The sequence below is a fragment of the Nanorana parkeri genome, unplaced genomic scaffold (genome assembly GCF_000935625.1).
Source record: "Nanorana parkeri isolate BGI_ZX_2015 unplaced genomic scaffold, ASM93562v1 scaffold1528, whole genome shotgun sequence".
In the NCBI taxonomy this organism is placed as follows: Eukaryota; Metazoa; Chordata; class Amphibia; order Anura; family Dicroglossidae; genus Nanorana; species Nanorana parkeri.
Window position 1 is genome coordinate 269,673 of NW_017307796.1, and position 25,925 is coordinate 295,597.

Here is a 25,925-nt window from a genome sequence, read left to right on the forward strand (position 1 = left end):
ATATACTAGTCAATTAGGTTTGATACCAGTGGCCTTGGAACTTTTATTAGCAAACTATTAGACATATAAGTTCGGTAGTAACCGTAAATGTTGCTTAGTCATAAGACCAACGCAGTACCAAATATATCAAATAGTAAATACAAAGTTCCATGAGTCAGGCTTGTCAGCAAACAAGCTTGGCACCTCCGAGCCCAGCAGCCATCTCAATGCAGTTTGAAAATCTAGATTGAAAATATCAGGAAGGTGGATGTTATCCAGCCTATACAAGCCTGGTGTACTTCCTTAAAAACCAGTATGTTTGTAGGAAAACCCCTAATCAAAATGCATACTTTTTTGAGTAGCCCAAGTAATTAATTTACAATCATTTTCAAGCTTTTTTAAATGAAGGAATAACAACCAGGCCAGTCCAGGAACTGTTTCGTAGTACAAGAAGAAGATAATTTAAAGCAACGGACAATGATCTTATTTCAGCTTATAGAAAAGATCTAAAGTCTTCATATGACCAACATCATTTCCACCCAAATGAACAATAAAAAGATCCGGGGCAGGAAACACTTTTCTTAAATAAGAAAGAAAAGTCATCCCTTTGCATACTAGGAATACTCCACCAAACAGCATGACAGAAATACGGAATCATTGACAAACTCTCAGAATGTATATCTGTAAAAAAATAAGTCAAGGCAACTGGACTTGCTGTATTTTTCTTGAAGATGTTTCACTGGTCATCCAACCAGCTTTCTCAATTCAGAATGATTTTTACAAAAACTTCTCTGGGAATAAATATGGTGAATGGTGTTAAAACAGCATTGTATGTGCAAGCTTGGTTTTACATAAATGGCCTCTTTCACATTGTCTGCCACATACGATGCTGTTTTAACATCTCTCTCTGGGCAGGTTAATAACACCTCCTGGACTCCAATTATGCAAATGCATTCAACACCTGGTTGTGACTAACAGATTATGTGCATTGGAGCAACATTCACCATATTTATTCCCAGATAATTTTTTGTACAAGTCATTCTGAATAAAGAAAGCTGGTTGGATGACCAGTGAAACATCTTCAAGAAAAATACAGCAAGTCCAGCTACCTTGACTTATTTTTTTACAGATATACCATGACTGGATGAATGAGAACCTTCACAGACATCTCAGTATGTAGACATTTCATTGCTCTGTTATGGGCCCAGTAAATGAATACAAAAATAAGTTCAAATGTAGAGTTTAAATATATAAGACTCCAACTTTTAAAAAAAAATATTATCCACCAAGCCAAGTTTTGAAGCTTCATTTGCCACCCAAAAGGAAATGAATAGGTTGAAAATTTACGATGACCCATACCCAAAGCAGCAAAACATTTTGACGATAAGGATTGAAAATGAAATCAAATAAGCAGAGAGCCATCATTGTGAATAAAGAAACTATGAATTAGACAGAAACTTTAAAAAGAGCTAACATGTAAAACAGAACACATAGGTGAACCCGAGTAGGCATTTAGCTTGAACCAAGTACCCTAAGCAAGGTGATCACATTTAGATTTCTTAATGAATACCCTAATAGAATTATCCCAGACTAAAACATCATAAATTATCAATACGAGGAAATGGATTTATTAGCAGCAACAATTTCGGAAACTAAGGTCCCTTTTACACTATCCAATCAGGAGGGGATCCTTGCACAGATCCCCTCTTGAGTGGAATGGTTGGATGTTACCGCTGTGACATCCGTGTCCATCCAGGTGTTTCCTCCATCCTGCGATGGAGGAAAAAACAGAAATGACCAGCCCTTGTGTCGGCCTATGGAGAATTGGATGTTTACATCAGATTACCTCCGATCTGGCATGATCAGGTCCGGCCAAACACAACAGTGTTCCTTTTGTTTTTACAGACCTGACCGGAGCTGGGGGCAACCGTATGTAAATGGACACCCGTCCATTTAGATGTAGTCAGGCTGCCCATAGACTTACATTGGGCATCCAATCAGGTCTGCCTGAAAAACTGGCAGGTGGATCTGATCAGACTACCTGTCTGAAAGGGGCCTTAGGTTGGCAAAAAATTCCCCCCAAAAAACAATAAACATGTTCTGAGAAACAAGCAGCTGGATATAGATGACAGACAATTATTTGACTTTAGGGATACACCTATACAGATACTAGTATCAGTTCCAATACCGAGTATTTGGGCGAGTACTCGTAGTCGCCCAAATTCTCCATTCCCTGATACCGGAACTTCTGCCGCAGTGCCGTGAGGGAGCATGGAGTCGGCTTCCTGGTCAATCATGATGTGCCGTCAGGATGCCAGACCACCTAGCAACAAGTGAAGCCGGCTTCCTAGCCAATCAGGAAGCCGGGTGGCATGTCATGACCCACATTCTGGCTCCCTGATTGGCTAGGCTGGTCATGGCATGGTGCCCGTCTTCTTGATTGGCTAGGAAGCTGACTTGACTTGTTGCTAGGCAGTCTGCCTTTCTTGACCAATCAGGAAGCTGGGTGGTGGATCATGACGTTCCACCCGGCTTCCTGATTGGTCAGAAAACCAGGCTGCCTAGCGGCATGTCATGACCCGCCTCCCGGCTTCCTGGATGTCTAGGAAGCCGGTTTCACTTGTTGCTATGCTCCCTTTCAGGAATAGGGTGTCTGACAGTGAGAGCAGAGTGGTATTTACAGCTCTAGCCGTCACTGGCAGCTGGTATAGATCGGAAATATCGATCTATACCAGCTTTTTTTCCCTAAACTTTCAGCAATAAAAACATTTAGCTACATGTTTCTATTCCTGAAACAATGTTGCAGGTTTCTGAACGTTCTTGGAACGATCAGAAAACCTTTAGTGACAGCTGATCCTGAATGCTGCAGGAACAGGGTCACTAAGGTTATTATTGACTGTTCTGAAGTTTGAAGCAGCCTAATAATAACCAACAATTAATTAATTAAATTATCAAGCAGTAATAGTAAAATTAATTCACAATGACTGCTTGACATAATTAAAAAAATAAAATAAAAATGTAAAAAATGTTTAAAACTTTTTAAAAAAATCGTGAAAAGTGTAAAAAAAGTGTAAAAAAATAAATGTAACAAATAAAAATGATATATTTAAATATATTTTTATATTTTTATACTATCATTAATACAAAATGAACCCACTACAATGAAAATCTGCAGCTAGGCTGCAGATTTTTTTTTCCGCCTAAGGGGTTAATTTTTTTATTTAACCCCCTCATGACAGTGATGTTCAAAGTATGTCACTGTCACTAAGTGTGACACTTAGTGACAGTGACATTGTATGCCAGGTGACTACTTTTAGCTTTAGCTTTTAGAGAAAAAAGATTAAAATGTCAGGTTTTAGTTTTAGGCTAAAGTACAGAAGTACAGAAACATTTCTAAAATCCTAGGGATGTGAGGTGTTTCCAAATAAAGGACAAATAAATGAATATATGTAATGCATTTATTTTAGCTGTGCTATTTTTAATTTTTCTAAAAAATACTACAAATCAAAACTGGGGAATAAGTGTTTTCTTTTTTGTTTTTTCCTCGTTTTTATATATTTTATTTGTCCTAAGTGAGGCGTTAGGTACACATATGTGATATAAATATATAGCCCTATCTGTCCTCTAAAAAAACAATATATAATATGTGTGGGAGCACTTTGTAAGAAAGTATATTAGCAAAAATGAACTCAGTCATGAAGGGGTTAGACAATAGTTTTTCTTTCCTCAAAAGTAATGATAAACAGGCATCTATTGTAATGCCAAGAAAGTCCAAACAACAATCGCAACGTGGCCTGTTTCGGTGATGAGGAGAAATCTGAAATTCTCCGCTGGCTCCTTCTCCTAGTGCCCTGTACCCCGATGCCATGTAAGGGGGGAACTGGGACAGCATGATAAAAATATACTTGTGTAACTCAAATTGCCATGGTAATGGCATTCATGCACATTGCTTGAAGTCTTCAGCTACTGTCTTATATAATTTTTTGCACAGGGAAGGAACTTTGCATTGCTTGCTTTAGCACAGCTCTGATGACTTTCTGACAGAATTAAATTTTTATGTTTTGTTTTAGAATTACTGGAAGAGTAAAAATGTCCAGAGAATTACAAAAAAGTTAAAACTAAATCCAGAAGGAACCAGAAATTGCTGTACATTTTGTTACAATGGCATTGCAATATATATATATATATATAACAAATATGCCCAGTGCCCCAGACCAGGATGTACTATAATTTTATTCAAATTCAAATAGATTCATGTACAGAAAGTGTAAATGCTGCCCATAGCAATCATGTTACAAGGTGTTCTGGTTGCTATGAGCAATAGTTGGGCTTTTCTCCCATTGTGATGCAACGGATAAACATTTATGTTCTGTATAGAACTGCATGGAGAGGAATCAAATATGTAGACTGCCCATGCTTCTATGTAGTTGCTAATTGCTCGGCAGTCTTACTGATCCAATGAAGTTCCTTCAGGGTCATCAACCTGAAACATTAATGCGTATCAGAAGTCTTGACTTCAATTTGATGTCCCTCATCTGTAAACTTGTTCTGGGTCAGTGACTCAGTAAGTTATAAAGCCAGAGACAACCAGGCAACTAGTATTTTTATGAGCAGGTCAGAGTATTAGGGTAAAATGTTATGTGTATGTGGTCAAAATTGCTTGTATGAAGCACCTTTGTGATACTTTTATATTAGAAGTTTGCAGTCAGCACCTGGTTATGTATTAGCGAATAATGGAGTTTTTTTTTATCAAATGGTCTCTTCGACCTTGTGACAGAGACCAAATCACTTAATTCACCCCCACAGCTTCCTAACTGTAACATATCTAGTGCTGCATAGTTCTCAGAGATGTTAGGCATTGCGACCTTCATGTTATCATTTCCTGCGGAATTCAAGCTGTGATTGGCCCTACAAGCCACCACCCAGCTCAACAAAAGTCTAAAAATTGGGTCAGGTCAAAGAACAGCTGAACATAAGTTGCATTCTACAAGATGTTGATTTTTTCGCTCTCTTGTGGGCTGTGGGGCCAAACTTCAAGCCATCGATGGGGGCCTCTTATCTATTGCTGTAGTCTCATCTTATCCCTCCCTCAGACATCTGCAGCTATTGCACAGAAAGCTCATTAAGCCACTAATAAGTCTATACAGGATTTTATTTTTTAACATTTCTTCCTTACTTCAGGGGATCTGACACCAACAGCTTAATCATTCACCTTCCTACCTGATCGTTCCTTTTCCTTTCCCTGTCTCTACATTCCCTATCTCTTTTTCCTTCTCACCTGTGTGTGTCATATTACATTCTATGGAGCTTGCAAAAGGTGATGTTTTTTTGTGACAGATGTCTTACTACCAGTCAGAGTCTCTGTGGTATACCCAAAGTTCAATAATCAGTTTTGGGTGGGCTTCCCTTTTAAACTGTTAAAAAAAAGATACAACATAAGTTCAGCCTCAACTATAAAAGACAAAATAAAGACCATACTTTTTCAGAAACCTGCATGTACAATTTATCCAGAGGAAGGAAAATACGCTTTTAAGTATTCGGCCAATAAGTTGAAGAATAGCAGCTTCCATTTATGCCTTTCCACATAGGTATTTCGCTCTTTGACGGAGTCCCCTTAAAATGGATATATGAGTTTACTAAAATAATAATAGTAAATTAAACTTTCATAGAGGTGATTGTAACAGACCTACAGAAATATCATTCTCATGCTTTTGCTATTAGTTAACTTTATGTCTATTGATTGATAGCTATATACAACTATTTCATTTTGTGTATCTTATAGCAGCTGACTAAAATTGCTTTTATTAGTTCAGTATCAGCTATTACTAATTTAGTCCTGCAAGTTACTGTAAAACTAGCATATGGTGCTTGTTAAATGTACATTTATTTGTGTAATTCTGGGAATATTAGTCTCAGGGCTTTATTGGTTCCTGGTAGTGCTGCATGGTACAGTAGCTGTTACTGCTTCAGTCAATAAATTATTGCTTTGCTCTTGCTTGTTGTATATTGTGCTTGACAGTGACAAGTTAAAATAGTTGTACATACAGAAGCTTGGGTTGCATCTTTATCTGGACACTTAGGAGGCTATTCACAAAGGAGCCGAAGATTCCAGCTATAGCTCTGGTTGATCCTTCGGCTCTCTTCGGCCACCTAGCTCTCTTTCGCCCCACAAATGACAGCTATGTGGAGCAAGCCTCACGGCTAGCTCGGCCCAGTTGTAATGACAGATCAACATCCCCAAATTACTTGGGGATGCTGTGCTGTCATTAAACACTAACAACTGGGCGTCACGGCTGGCTCTGCCCAGTTGTTATTCATTGCCCGGGACCTGCTAGAAGACTCTAGCAGGTGCCGGTCAATAGAAAACAGTTGGGTGGAGCTAGCTGTCACTGCTAGCTCCGCCAAATATATATTTTTTCTTTTTTTAAAAATCTTTCTTTTTTTAACTATTTATTCACATTTTGAAAAATTCTCTTTTTTTTCAACCTGTTTTAAAAAAAAACGTTTTCCATTGATTTGCTATTCTGCTCGGTACCACATTTGGATATTCACTCACTGCCGTTCGGCCCATATGGGAATAGGGTCAAACGGCAGCGATCAAAGCTGCCAGAGCTTCGGCTCAGCTGATCCATATGTTGGATTGGCTGAGTCGAAGTCCTTCTCCACTTCGGTTCAGCCGAATATGCAGAGCATGTTCGGCTGACTGAAGTGCATCCGAAGGCAGTCGATGTATGGTTGATTTCAGCCAATGTACAGCTGAATCAGCTGTAGAAGCCAGAAGTGAATAGCCGAACGTTGTTCGGCTCACTTCAATGTTATTCACTTGGCTGCCTTCACCAGCTTTGTGAATAACCCCCTTAAAATCTCTATCAGTTACCCCTTGTTAAAAATACTTAAACCACACCCACATTGTAGGTTTTTTTTCTGAAAGTTTTGCTATGATCAATCATGGTAATTACCAGCAATGTTTTTAAATGAATAATGTTCTGATAGTTTAGTTTAACCACTACATCTCTAGTGCCTTTAAAACCTGTAGTGGACCAGAGGAATTTTTACAGGGCTTGATAAATTAGTCAATATTTAAGATATAATATTTCATACATTGGGCGGGGGTGGGGGGGAAACAAACTAGGCTTTTTTGGCAATATTTTCCTGCAAATTTTTTTTTTTTTATGGAATCTATAGACAGATAGATGTAAAAAACGTATTTTTTTTCTATTTTGGCCAGCATTAGTTTTTTCTTAATAGTTTACTGTAAATAAAACACATATAATTTTATCTATAATGTATCCCCTTTAAAATTACTAAAGTGATATTTCTGGTACAAAGTATGGCAAAGTTATTTGCAAATAAAAAAGACATTTTGCACTGTGGCACTGAAAAAAATGACAGAAACAAACGTCATGAAAACAAAATCTGAATTTTTGTTCATTTTGGATGATAATTACGAATAAAAATTTGTTGCAGAAAAGTGACATTAAATTGACTGTCTACAGAAAAACAAACAACAGCGTGCGGTTCCCTCAACAATTCATAACAGACTCTTTAGGTCTGGTAGGATGTTAAGGGGGACCCTAACATCCTACCTAAAAAGAAATACAGCGTGGGGTCCCCCCTACCATTCCTACCAGACCTTTTAGGTCTGGTAGGAATGGTAGGGGGGACACCCAATGTTCCCCTGGCATTTCACCAGACCCTTTAGGTGTGGTGGGAATTTTAAGGTCGACATCAATGCCAAAAAAGTAAAAAAAAGTCCCCCCTAAAATTCCATACCAGACCATTAATCCAGGCAGCAGTCTGGCAGGGCAGGAAAGGGGGGTGGACAAGCGAGCGGCCCCCCTTCCCTCCACCATACCAGGCCACATGCCCTCGGCATTGGGAGAGTGCTTTTCCTGGGGGACCCCCTGTAAAAGCACCTTGTCCCCATGCTGTTGGGGAGAAGGGCCTCTTCCCCACAACCTTGGCTCGGTGGTTGTGGGGGTTTGCGAACAGGGGGGCTCATCTGCATCTAGGTACCCCCTTTCAACAAATGAATTGTAATGGGTTGCAAGAGTACAGGAGATTTAAGAGTCAGAAGACTCATTATAGCAGAGTTCAATTGACTGTTACTGATTTCTCTTGAGTGTTGGTCTGTACCGGTAAACAGTAGATATCAGTATATTTGAGTATATTTTTCTTCCTAATTGTGAATATATTCTTTGTTCAACTGCACATTCTCTGAGTAGTTTATGCTTACAATAACTGCATGAAACAAAGGGTGGAGTTTGTATTAAAGCAATAATCATTTGCCAAATACAACAACCACATTTTGCACAGGAGCAATATACTAATACATGTTTAAAAAAGACAGATACACAATTAAAACTTTTATTACAAAACAATATGTGCCACCACTGGAAACAACAGTTTTTATATGTAGCACTACTTCATATAACTTAATCTCACAATAAAATAGTGAGTAACAAATAAAACATTTTGGTCTGTTAAATACATCACTGAAACATTGTGGTAATATTCGTTTGATACTTGCAAAAGAAAAACCTGTTGCTCATGACAGAAATTCAGAGCTGTTTTGTGTCTTGTGAGCACATAACCTAATTAGCCCTCCCAGTTATCTTTGGACTATAGAATGATTGTCTCTATAGTGTGAAGAATAGCATAGGAGGTGGTATTGAGTATTTTAGTAGCAGCTGCCAGACATTTAAGGTATTGGAACTCCAAGGTATTATTCTGATATTGATAAAAATATGGACCATGGCATGGACAAACTAAACATCACGGGTGTTTTATTAAAGGGAATCTGTGTGAGAGGGTTCAGATGGAAGTTTCCATTCTCTGACATTTGGCATAGATACCAGTTCTTGAAAGGAATGTAGACACTTGCAGTAAAAGCTCAGTAGCCTTTGGTCCATATACTATATAAGCAGCAACTAGTTTGCTACATCTATATTATTGTACTGTTTCTCGCTTGACAGCGATTGAGTAGGATAGTGTTTTAAATGAACCTGCATTAGCATTATTGAAAACAGAACATTGCATACTTTGTGTGGTGAAATTTAACTACACATGCTTACAAAATATGTAAACAAGACGTTGTCAAAGTACAATAATGATTCAGTCCTAATGCATGTGGCTAGGAGGTCAGTTTAAAGCTCCGTGACTCTATTAGCTCTAATGTTTCTAAGGCATCTGAGGACACATCACCCAGTGCCAGCTTACTTTGACTGCAACTTTCCTAGCTGGAGAAATGGTAGCCAAAGTACAGCTTGTTAAACTGACTGACTCTCTTTTGCTGATCTGTAAAAGAAATAAAGAGATAATTGTGAAAATACTCTGCTGCCCTCTAGAGGTACTCATATGAGCCATCACCAGACCATTTAATGCTAAACCAACTAAAGGACAAAAAACTTTTTTTAATATTTAAATAGAGAGGTGAGGGGATAGAACCAATGTTAGGTTTTCATTGCATCCCTGTTGAGGAGATTCATCCTCTCTAATTGACCTGATTACCAATGTCACCTGAAATGAAAGTGAGTAAATTCTAAATTTCGAGTTGCTACCAGAAATTGTTCCCATGACAACTATCCAAAAGGGGCTCTTCCTCATATTGGGATGATATTTTCTCACATCTTGTTGAGTCAACAGGACAGGGAGTGAAGGGAAATCTCCCTAATGAAACACAGATGGCAAAAATGTACCCTACTCTATCTAAATTGGAAAAAAAACGTTTTGTCTTTGGGATACACTGTTAATTCTATAACACCAAAATCTCCCATGGTGGTGTACAACAGCAGTGTTTAAAGATTGCATCAAGTACCCTATCATGTCATTACAAAACATGAAAACAAAGGAAAATAAATCTTAAGTGTGCATAAGTATTCAACCCCTAAAAGTGAATACTTTGCAGAGTCACTATTTGCTGCAATTATACCGGCAATTCCCTTGGTGTGTGTCTCTATTAGCTTAGCACATATATTCTGCCAATTCATCAAGGCAAAACTTCTACAGCTCCTTTAAGTTAAATGGGTTGAGTTGGTATACAGCAATCTTCAAGTCATGCCACAAATAAATGTATCCCTGCAAAACGCTCTGGTGTAGCTTTAGCAGAATGTGTAAGGTCATTGTCCTGCTTGAAGGCGAATCGGTGGCATACTGAAACATGTTTTCTTCAAGAATTTCCTTTTATTTAGTGCTATCCATTTTTCCTTCAATCCTGAATCCAGTTTTCTAGTTTTCTATTTTCTGCTGATGAAAAGCATCCCCCTAACATGATGCAGCCACTGCCATGCTTCACTGTTGATGGTGGACAGTGTCTTCAGGGTGAAGGGATGTGTGCTCCTCACATAGCATTTCCCTGATGGCCAAAAAGCTCAGTTTTTGTCTCATCTGACCAGAGAACCCTCTTTCATGTGTTTGGGGAATCTGCCACATGCTGTTTGGCGAAGTCTAATGTGAATTCTTATTTTGTTCTTTTAGCAATAGCTTTTTTCTGGCCACAGCTCCATAAAGCCCCACTCTGTGGAATACAGTGCTTAAAGTGGTCCTGTGGACAAATACACCTATCTGCGAGTTTTGAGGGGTGGCCTCCTCTTGTCAGGTGTCTATTGGTGCCAAATTCATTCCATTTTGTTATAATGGATTTAATGGTGCTCTGTGGAAGTTACCTTTTTAGCTGATACAGAGCAGGGACGGCTACAACTGTACTACATGCTGTACACCTTTTTGTATGGCTAAATAGAGAATGAAAAGAGATTAAGCAAAAAGTTTGTAGTGTGGTGCCCCTCTTTTTTGGCGTTATACAGTATATAAGGACAAAGAGAAGCCTGTCAATAGTATTAAAGCAGATTTTTTTTTCACAGTTCCCTCAACATATTTTTATTACCTGTTGATCCTCCTAGTAGATCTGGTATTTTATTGTTATATCAGTGGTGTATAGTGGAGAGTGAATAGGTATATATTAGGTATATAATAGGTATATTATACCTATTATAGGTATACCTAAATATACCTATTATAGGTATATAATAGGTATATAATATATTATATTAGGTACTATATCAGTAGACATTTTTATGAAAAAACAGGTGTACTATTATAGCATCTCATAAACACAATATAACATTAATTTTTTTTTTTTTTGTAAGCCAACAAAAATCAGGCTACAGGGCATTACATTCTGAATGGAAAAGGTGAAGAAGCTAAATCACGATCCTTTATAGACCTTGGTGTGGAATGGGAGTACATCATTGAGGATGATATTGAAACTATACACACAGATGGGCCCTTGCATGATCCTATTGTAGTCTTGGTAAGGAATTTTGCATCTAAAGATATATTACAATGTGCACAAACCCATAACCAGTATTCAGTCATTTGCAACAAACTGCTGCTGTCCATATGCAGGTCCTCAATGAAAGCAGAATTCCAGAATGCCTCTCTGTTCCCTCCTCCCATCCACTCTGTATATTTCTGTTCTGCTTTTATTTTTTATGAAGGTTTCCTCTAAATGGATTTAAAACTGACTTATTGTGGCAGTAACAAGACTTTGATTGGTACCCACACATTACACAGCGGCGCTTTATAATAAGATTTTTTGCAGATACCTGTTGACTATGTTGTGCAGATTCTAAGCACAGACCATTACAGTGTACAGCATTTTATAATAATTCACAGGTGGGAAACTCTGCATAAACTCTTGCTCAGAGCTTTATTTGTATGAAGTTTTGAGGTCCTGAGATCATGTTAAATATCAAGTGTAACCATTGGTAACTTGGGCGCTTTAAAAATTTTCCTCCCACTGGGATCTTCATCTCTTATATGTTTACATGGGCTTGAATGTAAACACGCTAGTGATCATGGGGTGGATCATTTTTTAACACCACCCCTTCCCCATACATCAAAATAATTTTCAGTAATAATCATTAAAATTAAGTGTCATGCACGCCCGAGTTGCAACAGAACTGGCTAGTGGAGGGTGGACAGCAGAATCTATAAATACAATTGCAACTTTATGCAGTGACTGAACCTAGCATATTAGTCCACTCGACCTGCAGGAGTTCAGAGGCGCTATGTCCTGCATAGCTACAGACATCTGAAAATAGGAGTGATGCCTTGAAATGGCGAAGAAGGAAAAATGTGACCACCAAACACTTGGAGATGTGGCCGATAAAATGGGTGTTGCTTTATGGGGTATTGTGTGAATAAAATAACCCCCATCATCGGTGTCAGTAGAAGTAACCCCCCAGCAATAATAATAGGCAGCAATAACAACCCTCCCAGTACTGGTGTAAGTGGTCACAATAACCCCCTTTCATTGGTGGTCAGTGGTTGTAACAGAAAACCTGCAGGATTCAAAATCAATAGCAGGCTGTAATTTTAAACTTCCCACCCAGCATTGGTGGTCACTGGCAGGCTGTAATACTAACCTCTCCCATCCAGCATTGGTGGTTAAGGACTGGCTATAATAATAATGAACCTCTGCGCTGGTAATCAGTGACTGGGTGTAACAATAACCTCCCCCCCAGCATTGGTTGTTATTGCCTGGCTTTAACAATAGCCCCTTCTGCCTTTCCGCAGCATTGATGGTCAGTGGCAAAATGAAACAATGGAATAATGCCCCAGCATTGATGTTCAGTGCTTACTTACCTGAATACCCGCTCATGAGCAGTTATTTCACTAACCACTGGCCAGGACTACACTTCTATTGTTGGCCAGAAATCACTATGCCTGACAGTTCTGGCTTCTTTCACTGCATAGAGCATTCCAGCACGTCACACTACCGCATGTCCCCAAAAACTGTGCCAGGGCACCCTCTAAGTGTTGGTACCCGTTACAACCCCCCCTGCCCCCCCACCTTAGGAAAGCCACTAAAACATGTTGTATGTATTTGGACTCTGAATTCTGTTCATGTCAGGGTACCATGCACAGGCGTCCTCACACCACATGCAGGTACCCACGCAGGATGACCAAATTAATATGACCACACTGGATGAGGTTATGCACAAGGTTTATTTGTTACACAGCAAACAAAACTACAAACCCCCTACAACTCCCACAGGTTTAGCAGTGAAGTAACAAAACCACGGTTGGACCAAACACACCTACAGCCAGGGGGAACAGCAACAAGTAGGGGTAACAGGACTGCAGATAGACAGCAGGCCTCAGGATACAGGAAGAGTGGTCAGGTAACAAGCCGGGTCGTTAACAGGAGGGCAGCATGGTACAAGAACAGGATCCAAGAAGAGTGGTCGGGTAACAAGCCGGGTCGTTAACAGGAGGGCAGCAGCACGGTACAGGAACAGGATCCAAGAAAAGTGGTCAGGTAACAAGCCGGGTCAGTGACAGGTTTGCAGATAGGAAGCAGGGTTCAGGAAGCAGGGTTCAGGAAGCAGGGTTCAGGACATGGGAGTCAGTCAGGTGCAGGCGACGCAATACTGAGCCACCTTCCTGACTGCAGGGAGGGCCTAAATACCCTCCCAGGAAGCACCAGGTGATGGGATGATCAGTCACAGCCTGGGCACACCCGCAGGTGAGTACTGGAGCTGCAGGTCTCCAGCACCACCCAGTGGTGGTCTGGTTCCTGGCAGTTCCTGGCTGCTGGAGACACCCGCAGGCGAGCACAGGAACTGCAGGACCTGGCTCCAGCGCCACCTGGGGCTGCTCTGGATACTGACAGTTCATTTGGCTATGAGGGAAAACATTTCAAGTTAGGGCTGCAGAGAGAAAGGATTCTGGGAGAAGACACATTCAATTCTATTTGGAAATTGTAGAAGATGTTTGTGGTCTGGCTCATACATTCTTTTTAATGTAGGTGGCTGAAGATATTTGATGTGGTGGGCAGGTGGAGCACAGCACTCATTGCTCTTGCTTGCCCCTGGCCCTAGAACTTAAACAATGTCGGTGTGCAAATTAAAAAAAAACCACACACACATTTACTAACCTAAGAATCTCAATTAAAATATTTTTAAAGGCTCTTCTAAAGGTACCTTCTTTGTGCATCACTCAGCTGTAGATTCTCAAATTATCTCTGAATTCATGCTGACACTATCCTTCCTTGTGGAGGGTGACCTCTTTTGTTCCCCATGGTCCCTGTGTGTGTTGTAAAGTAGCCACTGCTCCAAGCTCACTCCAGTGATGGACTACAATCTCAATAGAAATTAGTAAACTAAACTTGAGATTGTAGTCCATCACAGGAGCGAGCTTGGAGCAGTGGTTTCTTTACAACACACACAGGGACCATGGGAAACAAAAGTAGCCACCATCCAGAAAGAAGGGCAGTGCCAGCACTAGGGATGCACCAATACCGTTTTTTTGGTATCAAGTACCGATAAAAAAATTTCGGTACTCACCGATAGCGAACACCGATACCGAATACCGATAACGGCTTCCTACCGATTTGGATTCCTGATTAGCCGAGAAGCCAGGCCACCGTGTAAAGTCTTGCCACCTGGCTTCCTGATTTAGCATGGAAGACGTCTCCATGCTTCCTCATTACCAAGTGACGAGGAAGCATGGAGCCTGCTTTCTGGCCAGTCAGGAAGCCGGGCGCTGTGTAATGACTCGTTGCCCGGCTTCCAGATTGGTCGAAGCTGGCCAATCAGGAAGTCGGGCAATGAGTCATTACACGGCGCTCGGCTTCCTGATTGGCCGGGAAGCTGGCTCCATGCTCCCTCGTCCCCAGGTGATGAGGGAGCATGAAACCGGCTTTCTGGCCAATCAGAAAGCCGTTGGACGGGTAATGACTTGTCGTCTGGCTTCCTGATTGGCCGAGAAGCTGGACATCGTGTAAAGACTCGCCACCCGGCTTCCTGATTTAGCATGGAAGTTGTCTCCATGCTCCCTCATTACCAAGTGACGAGGAAGCATAGAGCCCGCTTTCTGGCCAGTTAGGAAGCCGAGCACTGTGTAATGACTCATTGCCCGACTTCCTGATTGGTCGAAGCTGGCCAATCACGAAGTCGGGCAACGAGTCATTACACAGCGCCCGGCTTCCTGATTGGCCGGGTAGGTGGCTCCCATTCCTGATTGGCCGGGAAGCTGGCTCCATGCTCCCTCGTCCCCAGGTGATGAGGGAGCATGAAACCGGCTTTCTGGCCAATCAGAAAGCCGTTGGGCGGGTAATGACTCGCCGTCCTGTTTCCTGATTAGCCAGCTTCCCGCCCAATCAGAAAGCCGGGCAGTGTGTAATAACTCGCTGCCCAGCTTCCTGATACCCGAAGTTCAGTTATCGGGCTAGGCATTGGAGCATTTGGGGAGTATGAGTACTCACCCAAATACTCGGCATCGATAACGATACTAGTATAGTGGTACACAGTATACTAGTACTAGTAGACAATTCAGAGATGAGTTGAGGATCTACAGCTGAGTGATACACAAACAAGGTATTGTTAATAGGTAAGGAACTTGAATGCATTTCTAAGATTTAACTCCTGAGTACATTTAAATCACTTCCCTCACATGGTAGCACCACCTTTATCACCTCCCACTAATGCTGAGGAAGTAAATGGAATAGACTCTGCAAGATGACATATGGATAACATAAAATATGGTTAAAAAAAAGCTAACACAGATTTGCATGTATGCAATAATATTAAATTTCGATATCAGCAGTTTTGCGTAAACAAAAAATAAACAATGAGAGAACATCAAGCCAAAATGGATCATGCTGATGAATTTCTATAGGGCAAGTCAATTTTGTACAAGCACTATGAGCATGCTGTGTGCTAGAAAATTGCCTTTTCACAATTTTACCTAGGTATTTATATCTGTCTAAATTATGGCAAATTAATGCACATGTGAAAGGGTGCATCCAGAGAATAACGAGTATAATACAGTTAACACAACATATGAAGTTATATACTGTAACTTTGTAGAAATAGGGTTATTGATTTCTTTCATGTCCATACGCGGTTTCATACTAACCAAAGACACATTTAGAGAATAAGTATAGAATGAACTCAGTTCAACAAGAGATTTGTTCAGAAAGACAAACATCAAGGAGTCAGCATGAGATAATCGTAGAACACAATTGAAAAACACACATTTATATAGAGCACTAAGATCAAGGCACCATACTCTCAAACAGTAGTCCAGGTAATATGGTAAGTGCAACAAAAAAGAAAGAGTGACTTTCACTTGTACATAATGCATTTAAAGAGGTAACAGCTATGCCAAGGTCTTTGTTTAGTTTTGGGATTTTGCACTTACTACTTGAAAGTGTAAATGATGAAGAGTATGCATCACACTGTTTGACTTTACCAAGGGCAATTTTTTGCATTGAGTGGATCATCCTCTCTTGTATCACGTTGCATCACTAAGCGCCAAGCTGTAATCACTTCAGCAAAGCTGCCACTAAAATGAAAAAGCAGATGATTATTATACTTTTGTTTTTGTTGTACGTACAAGAGAAGCAATACAGTGGGACAAATACATCCACATATGAGAGAAAACACCATCTGGTACTATTCTTCAGATTTATTTTACTTTTATTAACTGCCTCCTCTGTCTGAAAAACAAATTAAAATGAAGGATCTAATGAACTCTTTCTTGGAGCTCATTAGCGGCCAACACCATATAAATTTCAGCAAGACAAAAAAATACCAGGAATATTCATGGAAAAATGTTTGTTTGGCTGGCAGGACCATTTGGAGGCAGAGGTGTTTTGTATTCTCCATGCAGAATGTTCTGATTTCCACGTACTGTCAGAATACAGTATTTCAAAATGTTATACGCAAACTTAACACTTGCTCTGTGTTGTGCTTTGTAAAGGTTATACCTCAGGAGAATGACACAAAGTCCAGCTTAACTTATAAATACATCATTCATGAAGACTCTTTGCCATCAATAAACAATAACAACGTACTGCAGGAAGAACTTGATACTTACGAGTGGGCTTTAAAGACCTGGTCTCAGTGCTCAAAACCATGTGGTGGAGGTGAGAATTTTGCTGATTCTTTTAAATTGATGCCAAAGATTAATTAAATACTGTGGCACAGAAACCAAATATAAATGGTTTGGAGGCGCTTATCTAAAGCAGAGATCCATGTTTTTTTGTCTTTTTTATTCCCCCGTTTAAAAAAAAAGAATGCCAATCTTTACTTACCCTCTCCACGAGCAGAATGACACTTTGTCTATTAATTTACCCTAGTGGGCCTATCATCACGCAGGCTGAGCTCACAGTACTTCAGGACTGAGCAGTGCCTACGCATTATTATGTGAGTGCTGCTCAGTTCTGTTCAGAATGCTGCCCTCTGCTGCCACTAGGGGAAGCAGGGGAAATTGCGGTAATGTCACTGGACATTGGCAAGAAGGCTGCAGGAAAAAAAGTACAGTATGTATAGAAGGTATTAAAAAAAATACTGCGGAGTGGGACTTCATGCAGTGGGGGTTTCAGAGGGTCATGGAGTGAGGCAGTAGCCAGGCCTGGATTTCCCACAAGGCCACCGAGGCCCGGCCTCGATAGAAAATGGATCAGATGTAAAGTCTGTAAATGTTCAAAACTCTGAAGATGTCCATATATAAACAGCAATCGTGATGAATATTTTTTGTTCCTTCAACAAATGCACGTTGTGTACCACACCAGATATAGAGGTGCTCACCTTATTGTTAGACCCCAACAAAAGGTCAAATCAGGCAATTCCCTTCTTAACCAGGAGAGGGGGCCCTCAGCTCCAGTCGCTCACAGATGTCCTAAAATGATGTAATCAAACCAGCAGACAGATCTTTGTATAACTTCTATAGTAGGGAAACAATAACCTCCAATGTTTATTGAACTGTAGGCCTCCTCAGTATAGGATGTCAATACCAGGATTGTTTTATCCAAAAAGAGAACGCAAACAGAGTATGGTTTATTAAAAGAAAATGACTCACAAGAAAGCATTGATAACACAGCATGGAATCTTTCCCAAGGAGTGTATGCAGGAGTTTCAAATGACCTCGGCCGTCGGCCATAGAGATCAATGTGACGTCAGATGCTCCACCCTAAGCGCGTTATGTCCAGCGTGACCTCATCAGGGATCAGGCTTAATCAGCCCTATATCCGGTGTGGTACACGAGGTGCATTTGGTGAAGGAACAAGAAATGCTCATCACTATTGCTGTTTATATATAGACATCTTAAGAGTTATGAACATTTACAGACTTCACATCTGATCCATTTACTATTTATTCACTGACATTTGTTTGGCATTGCTCATTGTTGTAGCTCGGCACATTTAGTTATTCAGTAATTAATTTTTCATGTATACACACTCACAATGGGTGTACATTCCAGTGCCTTGTAGCTGTTAGCTAACTTATTGGCGCAGTTCATTTCTATATAACTTAGCATATTTGCCATACTCTTAGTACCCAAATGCTTTTTGCTTCATCTACCACAGTTCATGCCTTCCTAACACCCATTCCACCATCAGAGTAAAGCTGAGATAGGACTATAAGCAATGGTGGATGATAACAGGTGCACATAGTATACATATAAATGCATTTATTTAATACAATAGTAACTGTTTATTCTTATGGGATACCAACAACACACAGTTAATGCACATGTGATACCTTAAAAATTAGGCCCTTAACCTAAAATCCTCATTTGAATACATCAGCATTTGGTATCTGCACCAAGTGCAATAAATCGTATAACTCCTTTGTATTGTCAGCTTTATGCTGGCAAATTTGTGAAAATCCAATCATGGCACCGTACCAGGATGTGACCTTTTTTATACAAATGCCCGACTATGTAGATACCATTTTCATTCCTACACATTTTCCATTATACTGTATAGGATTATTTGAATATTCACTAAGCCTAAATTGGTGTAAGCTTTGTTAGCATAATAGGTACATTGCATGTTTTTTTTTTTAGCGGAATAAAGTATACACTGTAATTCTCCAAGTTGTAAAGGGCAGACAATTGTTTTCTTTCTGCATTTTGTAGGTTTCCAGTATACAAAATATGGTTGCCGCAGGAAAAGCGATAATAAAATGGTTCATCGTAGCTTCTGTGAAGCCAACAAGAAGCCAAAGCCTATCCGCCGGATGTGCAATCTACAGGAGTGTACACAGCCAATGTGAGTGTTACTTCTGTCTGGCATTAGCTTTTGTATGAACTGGTGCTTATTTATGTTTCCTGTAGTGCAGCACTGTAAAGGAGGAAAAATGTCTTAGATGTATTAAGGAAATATATATTGTTAAGGTTTTATGAAGCACCTTAATGTGATGTGGCAGTGTACACAGTAAATGTTACAAACAAGGCTGAGTACATAGAAACCTGAACAAAATTATCTATTGTGAAAATACACAGTGAAACATACATAATAAAACAAGATACAATAAGAGTGAACGTCCTGCTGAGAAAAGCTTATAGTCTAGAAAAAATAAAGCTATAGTCATATACAAAACAAATATGCCTCACAGCAGAAATATCATTTTTAGCATATACGTAATGCATGTATAAGTAGCTGCACATATGTTTCTCAGACTGTGTACATGAATACGTTTAAAGCTGACCTTTAGGAATATATATATAACACCTATAAATGTGGTTCAGTGTCTATTAATTTTAATGTTTTCATTAGGTTTATGGCCAGCTTTACACTAAAAGCATTGAAAAAGAATGAAAAGTGAACACATTCATTTGATTTTCCAGGGCAAATTGTTCCATAAAAAAAAAAATTATTACAATTATTTTTGAGTTGCTAAGTTCAAGTAACTTGTATAAGTTATGATCCTCTTATCTAAATGATCTGATGTTGAACAATCATATATTTTATATATAGCCAGCTTAAATATCTTAATTTGCCTCAATACTCAGACTCTTTAGGGCCCAAGTATATGGGCATAAAACTCATAAGCAAGTCAAATATAGTATGCTTTCTGAATAGCTTTCACTTACATTTGAGTTACCTTGATTTTCCTTTGAATTTGTCAAACTGCCTTTTTTAAAGTGCTAATACATTGCATCCAGCTGCTTTTGCATTCACATTGACTTGTATAGGGAAGAAAGCAACTCAAATGCAAATAATAGTCCTGTGTCCATGTGTCCTTAGCCTCCGGCCTCCTTAGTAATTCTGTGTACAGTTACACTCAGATTGAGAGAGGGAGGACAAGCACAAAGAGCCAAACCAGCTTTGTTTTAGTGCACATGTACTGACAGGAGGAGGCAGCAGAGTTATAGACTTATCAATTGGCTCATTCACCATCTACAGTAATCAGCAGGCCGGGGTTGTGTTCTTCACCAAGTTGTGCTACTGCAGTAACGATCCTTGATCACAAGACTGAATACACAGATATACAAATCTATTGGCAGATAAAACAGTTCCTATATATGTATTTCGGCTGGGTATTTATGTTCCTTCCTGGAGCTCAGCTTTAAGAGGGGACTGCTAGTGGAGCATGGCCCAACCTCTAAGAATAATGTAGCCACACTGTTTGGAATGAACAAAGTTGATGACTAGACTACATGAGTGTGTGAAGGAACCAGGTCCATGAAATTAGAGTTTAACAAGATAAATCAGCCTAAACATGGATGTCAATCATTTTAATGCCATGATGTAAAGTGAGACCCTCATTTCAGATGTTAGGTTGTAAGGAGTGTTAGCAAATTATGGCCATGTCTTAATGAATGTAATGGTCATTGCATGCTCTCTGCGTGGAGATGAGCACACGGAGTCAGCACCATCTTGTCTCTCACCTGGCGCTGCAGCTGGGAAGAAGTCTGTGAGCTTCCGAAGCTGGTGGTGGCTTTTTCCCCTATTTGGCATATACTGAAGAAGTGGGTGTTGAGAGAGATGGTTGTATAGGTAGACCCCTGGTTGCTATAGTATCTGTCATCAGTGGGACTCATGCAAGTGAAGCTCCCTCTTTGAGCAGCCATTTCATGCAAAGGCCAGACATGCCCTCCCACATTCCTGATTTCAAAATGAAATGTCATTTTGTGCATGCAACTGCTTATGATCATATTAGATCTGTGCGTGCTGCACTTGTATAGATATAGACACCGTATACATTTTACTTAAAAAATGACAACTCGGACTGGATGTACTGTAGACCCACCGAAGTGAGAACTACCCTACCTCCAATTTCGGAGGACCATCCATATGGCAACTCCCCAATGTCACACCCACTGCTTTCCTTATGTCATCCCTGAAATAAGGCCCCTTGACGACCAACCTATCCCGCATATTCCAGGTAGATTTCCAAATAATGATATAGTCGCTATACGACCTTGTGAGGCTATTAGCAGCATAGTTTATGTTATCCGCTCATTCTCCATGGTATACCAAGCGTAGTTTTCTTCCCCCTCTTTTCCTTTTCCTTTTCTGTTATGGATGTTCAATATTAATCATTGAGGGCTATGTTTTAGCTTAGTAGTCTGAACTGCTATTATGAATCCACACTATCAATGGAGCGGAATGTCCTGTATGATGCCTCCTCCTTATGTGACAGGCCTGCTTCTGTCCTTATGAATGTGTGAGGCGCATATACCTCTGCTGTCATTACACTGCTCCTCATGCAATTTTTGTTCATCTTGTGTTACATCCTTTAAATGACCAATAAAAATACATGCTTAAAAAAAAAATTACAACTCAGCTAAGCTTAGAAGTAGAAAGCAAAGCATGTGTTCCCCAATAAATTAAATATATCCTCTTTTTTTCTGTATTACATAATAATGGTCCTACTGTGTCTCTCATAGCTGGGTAGCGGACGACTGGGAGCACTGTACAAAAAGCTGTGGAAGTTCTGGATATCAGATTCGTGTTGTACGGTGCATTCAGCCCCTTCATGATGGTACAAATCGCTCAGTTCACAGCAAGTACTGTAGTGGCGAGCGTCCAGAGAGCAGACGGGCATGCAACAGGAATCCCTGCCCAGCACAGTGGAAGACGGGTGCCTGGTCTGAGGTCAGTGTCACAACTTGTCCACACAGTCTGTTACAGAAATACTAATTACAGTGATTATAACAGGTAGCTAAGTAGAGTACTTCTAGTAAGAAATATTCTCAACAATGCTTACTACATAAACATAGGTGTAATGTGAATAATATCCCAAAAATGTTTAAATAAATAGAAAATATTATAATGTAATAAAGGGATTTTGGTGTTATAGTCACATGAGGGACATACCTCTCCAAATCCGTGCTGGAACCACTGTAGGAGTAAGGTGTGCAACCAACCCCAAGCTTCAAAACTAAGTTTGACTTATTGGGGGGGATTTATCAAAGCTGGAGCAGACCAAATCTGGAGCTGCTGTGTATGGCAACCAATCCGTTTCTCTCTCCAGTTGGTTCAGTTAAGATTTGAAAATGAAAGAGAGAAGCTGATTGGTTGCCATGCACAGCTGCTCCAGATTTTGTCTGCTCCAGTTTTGATCAATTCCCCCCATTCTGTCATTTCCATTTCCCCATTGGAGAGGTAGATGCCCTGGTGGAAATAGTTCTTCAAAAAAATACCTGCTGTGAGTAAAGGAAAATGGAAGCCTAAGCATTTGCTGAAAATACAGATGCAGAATTGTTAATTTTTTTATTGTACCATGCTGGAAGAGAAGACACGCATCCTTGTTCTCATAATATAATTTTTTTTAGTATGTTACTGCTTTCTAGATATGATGTATTTTATGGTATATAATATACATATACTATATATATTTATATACTATAATTAACATTTATTCATGTGTAGGTGTCAGTTTTGTATTATATAGCTCACAGCCATTCGCATTCGCAAACATTTTGAAAGTCATCCATTTAAATGTAACAGCTTTCTTCAGCATATGCTAAAATACGTAGCTACCTTAAATCGAATGCAGGAAAGAACAAACTCAATCCTTGAGGGTATCTACAAAGCTGTAGCTTTTGGAACTAACCAGGTGTTACTCAATGAATGAGGCAGTTTTGAATGTGCTGCCTGGGATTATTTGTGGCTATCTATAAAATCTGGCCTTTTAAAAACCACTGAGGCTGAAAGTTATGCAGACCTGCAGACTATTAAATATAAAGCAAAGCCAAACAGTATTTTTTTTCCATTTCTTGTCTTCAGCTGAACTTGTTTATATTTACCAATAGCAGGATCACTCAAAGAATGCATTTCTATTTAGTTTGCTAATACATTTATTGCCTAATGGATGGAAAAATTAAAATAAGCCTTAAATGGACCACTAAACAAACAACCAAAGAAAATAATGTAGAGACAGTCAATTATACTTATTTAACTGTGCTATTGATGGATACGTTAAAGAACTATTTGTGCTGAACCATGGAACCATCAGTTAATCTATATGAGCTGGTTTGGAGTACATTTTTTTAATAAATTAAAATATTGGATTAAACCTAAAGCCAAAACTTTTTTCCCCCCTTTTTTTATAGAGTAGAGAAAGGTTAAAACTGCTGTCAGTATTATTTGTCATCTGTGTTTCATTAGGGAGATTTATTTGCAGACACAACAGGAAGTGAGGATATATTTCTAATGTGAAACAAATTTCCTCATAGACAGTTGTCTATGGAAACAAGTGTCTGTGTGGGAAGATTTCACCTCTATTCCTGCTCTGGTGGCCACTCATGGTTTTGGATTTACCCTCACTTCTGTTCCTGGTGACATTGGTGATCAGGACAATTTGAGATAGTGAATCTATTGACAGCAATTCTAACCCCCTGAGCAGTTTATTCATAGCTAAACAATGAAAAGATTTGACTTTAGTTATAATTTAAGCTATTAACATACTTATATGGACATTATATGATGTTATGGCTATTACAATGCATTTGGCATTTTGTTTTAATTTGATTGTACTAGGATTGTTTAACTTTTAGACTACTTGTTATATATCTAGCTGTTAACACTGGAGCATACTTTATTAACGGCCTTTCTTATAGTTTATAATATGTAAAATGTTACCAGCATTAAAAGAGCAAGTGGCACTGGCTAAGCTTCTGTATCAGATGCATATGCTGTTTCAGCATACCTTATGCCCAACATACTCCATATAGTATATGAAAATAGCAGCAAATTGGCTCACTTACACACTTCGTTGCTCTTCACCCCTACATAGAGTAACAATAGGAGATTCCAAAACAGTAAAACCTTAGTTACTATCCAACTTGTTTTGCAAGACTTAGACCAGATTTACAATGTTTTGTTTAAGAATATTCATTCTGAATGGCACCCCAACACACCTTCCCAATGCACCTGCATTGCAGCACACAACAATGAACATGAATGCACTACTATTTACTGTGGTTCATTGCAATGCTAAGAATGGTGCATGCACCTTTTTTTCCTGTGCATTTTGGTGCATTGGGCAAACCATTCAAATGAATGGGCTGCTTTTATGCATCACATTATAATGGGACATAGTGCCTGTTAATGTGCATTGATGCTCTGCAATGGTACAATGTTCTGCCTTTATATTACCATCCCATAATTTCCATCACACCAAATCTCAGGTTGAAAGTGGGAGTGCTAGCACTGAGCATATTCTCGAGTGGTATTAACAAACTACATGTGCCCCTTGACTGTACTATAAACTTTATTTTAAAGGTGAATTAACCCTTTAAAGTCTAGTTGCGCTTTCAGTTTAAATCAGCTAAATGCATTCCAGGTGCATCAAAACAAAAGGTGTGCAAAGTCTTGCAGTTTGTTTAATTTAGAAAGGAGCCACAGCCTGCGTAGAAAAGCCTATCCTCCGTCAGCCAGCTGTAGAAAAGGACCCTTGAGATATTGTTGTGGAAGCAGTGTTCCCTCTGCATAGGGAGCTTGAACTTTGCTGATTGCAATGCTATAGGTGTAAATCAGCAGGTGGCATATCAGACCTCTGCAATAATACTACTGCTTTTATACATGAAATAAGGGTCATTTTTGACAGCATGCTGGCAGGGATCAAGCTATTGCTACTCATGCTGTGGCTGTTTTCTAAAGAAAACACACCTATGAGACCTGTCACATGTTTTGTTTTAGTGCACCGGAAATTTTGAAATTGATTTAGCTGATTTAAACTGAACGTTCAAATGGGTTTTAAGCTTTTATGGCATTTTTTTTGAGGCCATTTGTATTCAAAATGTAGTGGTTTATGGCATACTGTACAAATAGAGTGAGTAGATGTGTTGAAAATAAAATTATATAGATTTACTTTCTCCAACCCTCTACCTGTGGAGTTTCCACACAGTATTATTACCACTCTGGCTCTTTACGATTAGGATATTTAGACATCATTCTGCTCTAGCTACATCTGAATGATCATACACTTTCTTGTTTAATTGAATTATGTCTATAAAAACTAATGCAAGAATGTGTTGTTGGAGGACCTAAGCCTCCTGATTTATTGTCACAGCTACATTTTATCTGTATAAAATACCAAAAAGGAGTACAGAAGATTGTTTGTTGTTTCTTGAACTGTAGTTAGTCTTCAGACTCTTCTCAACATCCTCTGCACACACTTTTCTTACAATGTTTTCACTGAATAAAGACACAATTATTTATAGGTGAATAAGAGAGAAACAAAATGATCAACATATTATTTTTGTAAATGTTGATGTTTGGAAGTGCCCCCTTACCCTGATGCCCAAATGTCATTCGGATAAATGTAGTCCTAGCTGTTAAATATTTTTTGCTGGAGATGGTTTCATCAGGATCTTGCTCAACAGATACTAATGCATTTCTCTTTAGTTAGATTAAACAGAAGGTATTTACATGTCTCTTTACATAGCATATCCCCAAAATAAGAGGATTATTCATCATTTGTTTTCATACCCTGCACTGATGATGGCCAGGTAGCCTTAAACAACTGTATGCAGTTTGGAATAAATGACTTTATATTATTAGGCTAAATTTGCAGTGTACGCCAGTGGTTCTGGATGTGCATCTGGCCAATGGGGCGATGGTTTGCATGGCTGTACCCACTGTTTTGAAAGCAGGAATAACCAACTGTTTTTTAGATATGTGATGGAGTAAGACAGCTGAA

The 25,925-nt window shown here is 39.4% G+C and overlaps 1 protein-coding gene across 1 annotated transcript in view; it reads left to right on the plus strand.

Moving 5' to 3' along the window:
* ADAMTS3 (ADAM metallopeptidase with thrombospondin type 1 motif 3) overlaps positions 1-25,925 on the plus strand; it is a 191,400-nt gene that overhangs the window by 143,009 nt on the left and 22,466 nt on the right. The window contains exons 18-21 of the mRNA XM_018570395.1: positions 11,124-11,287; positions 16,747-16,912; positions 18,910-19,042; positions 21,667-21,874. Coding sequence (XP_018425897.1) covers positions 11,124-11,287; positions 16,747-16,912; positions 18,910-19,042; positions 21,667-21,874 — 671 coding nt within the window. The remainder of the gene's footprint in view (positions 1-11,123; positions 11,288-16,746; positions 16,913-18,909; positions 19,043-21,666; positions 21,875-25,925) is intronic.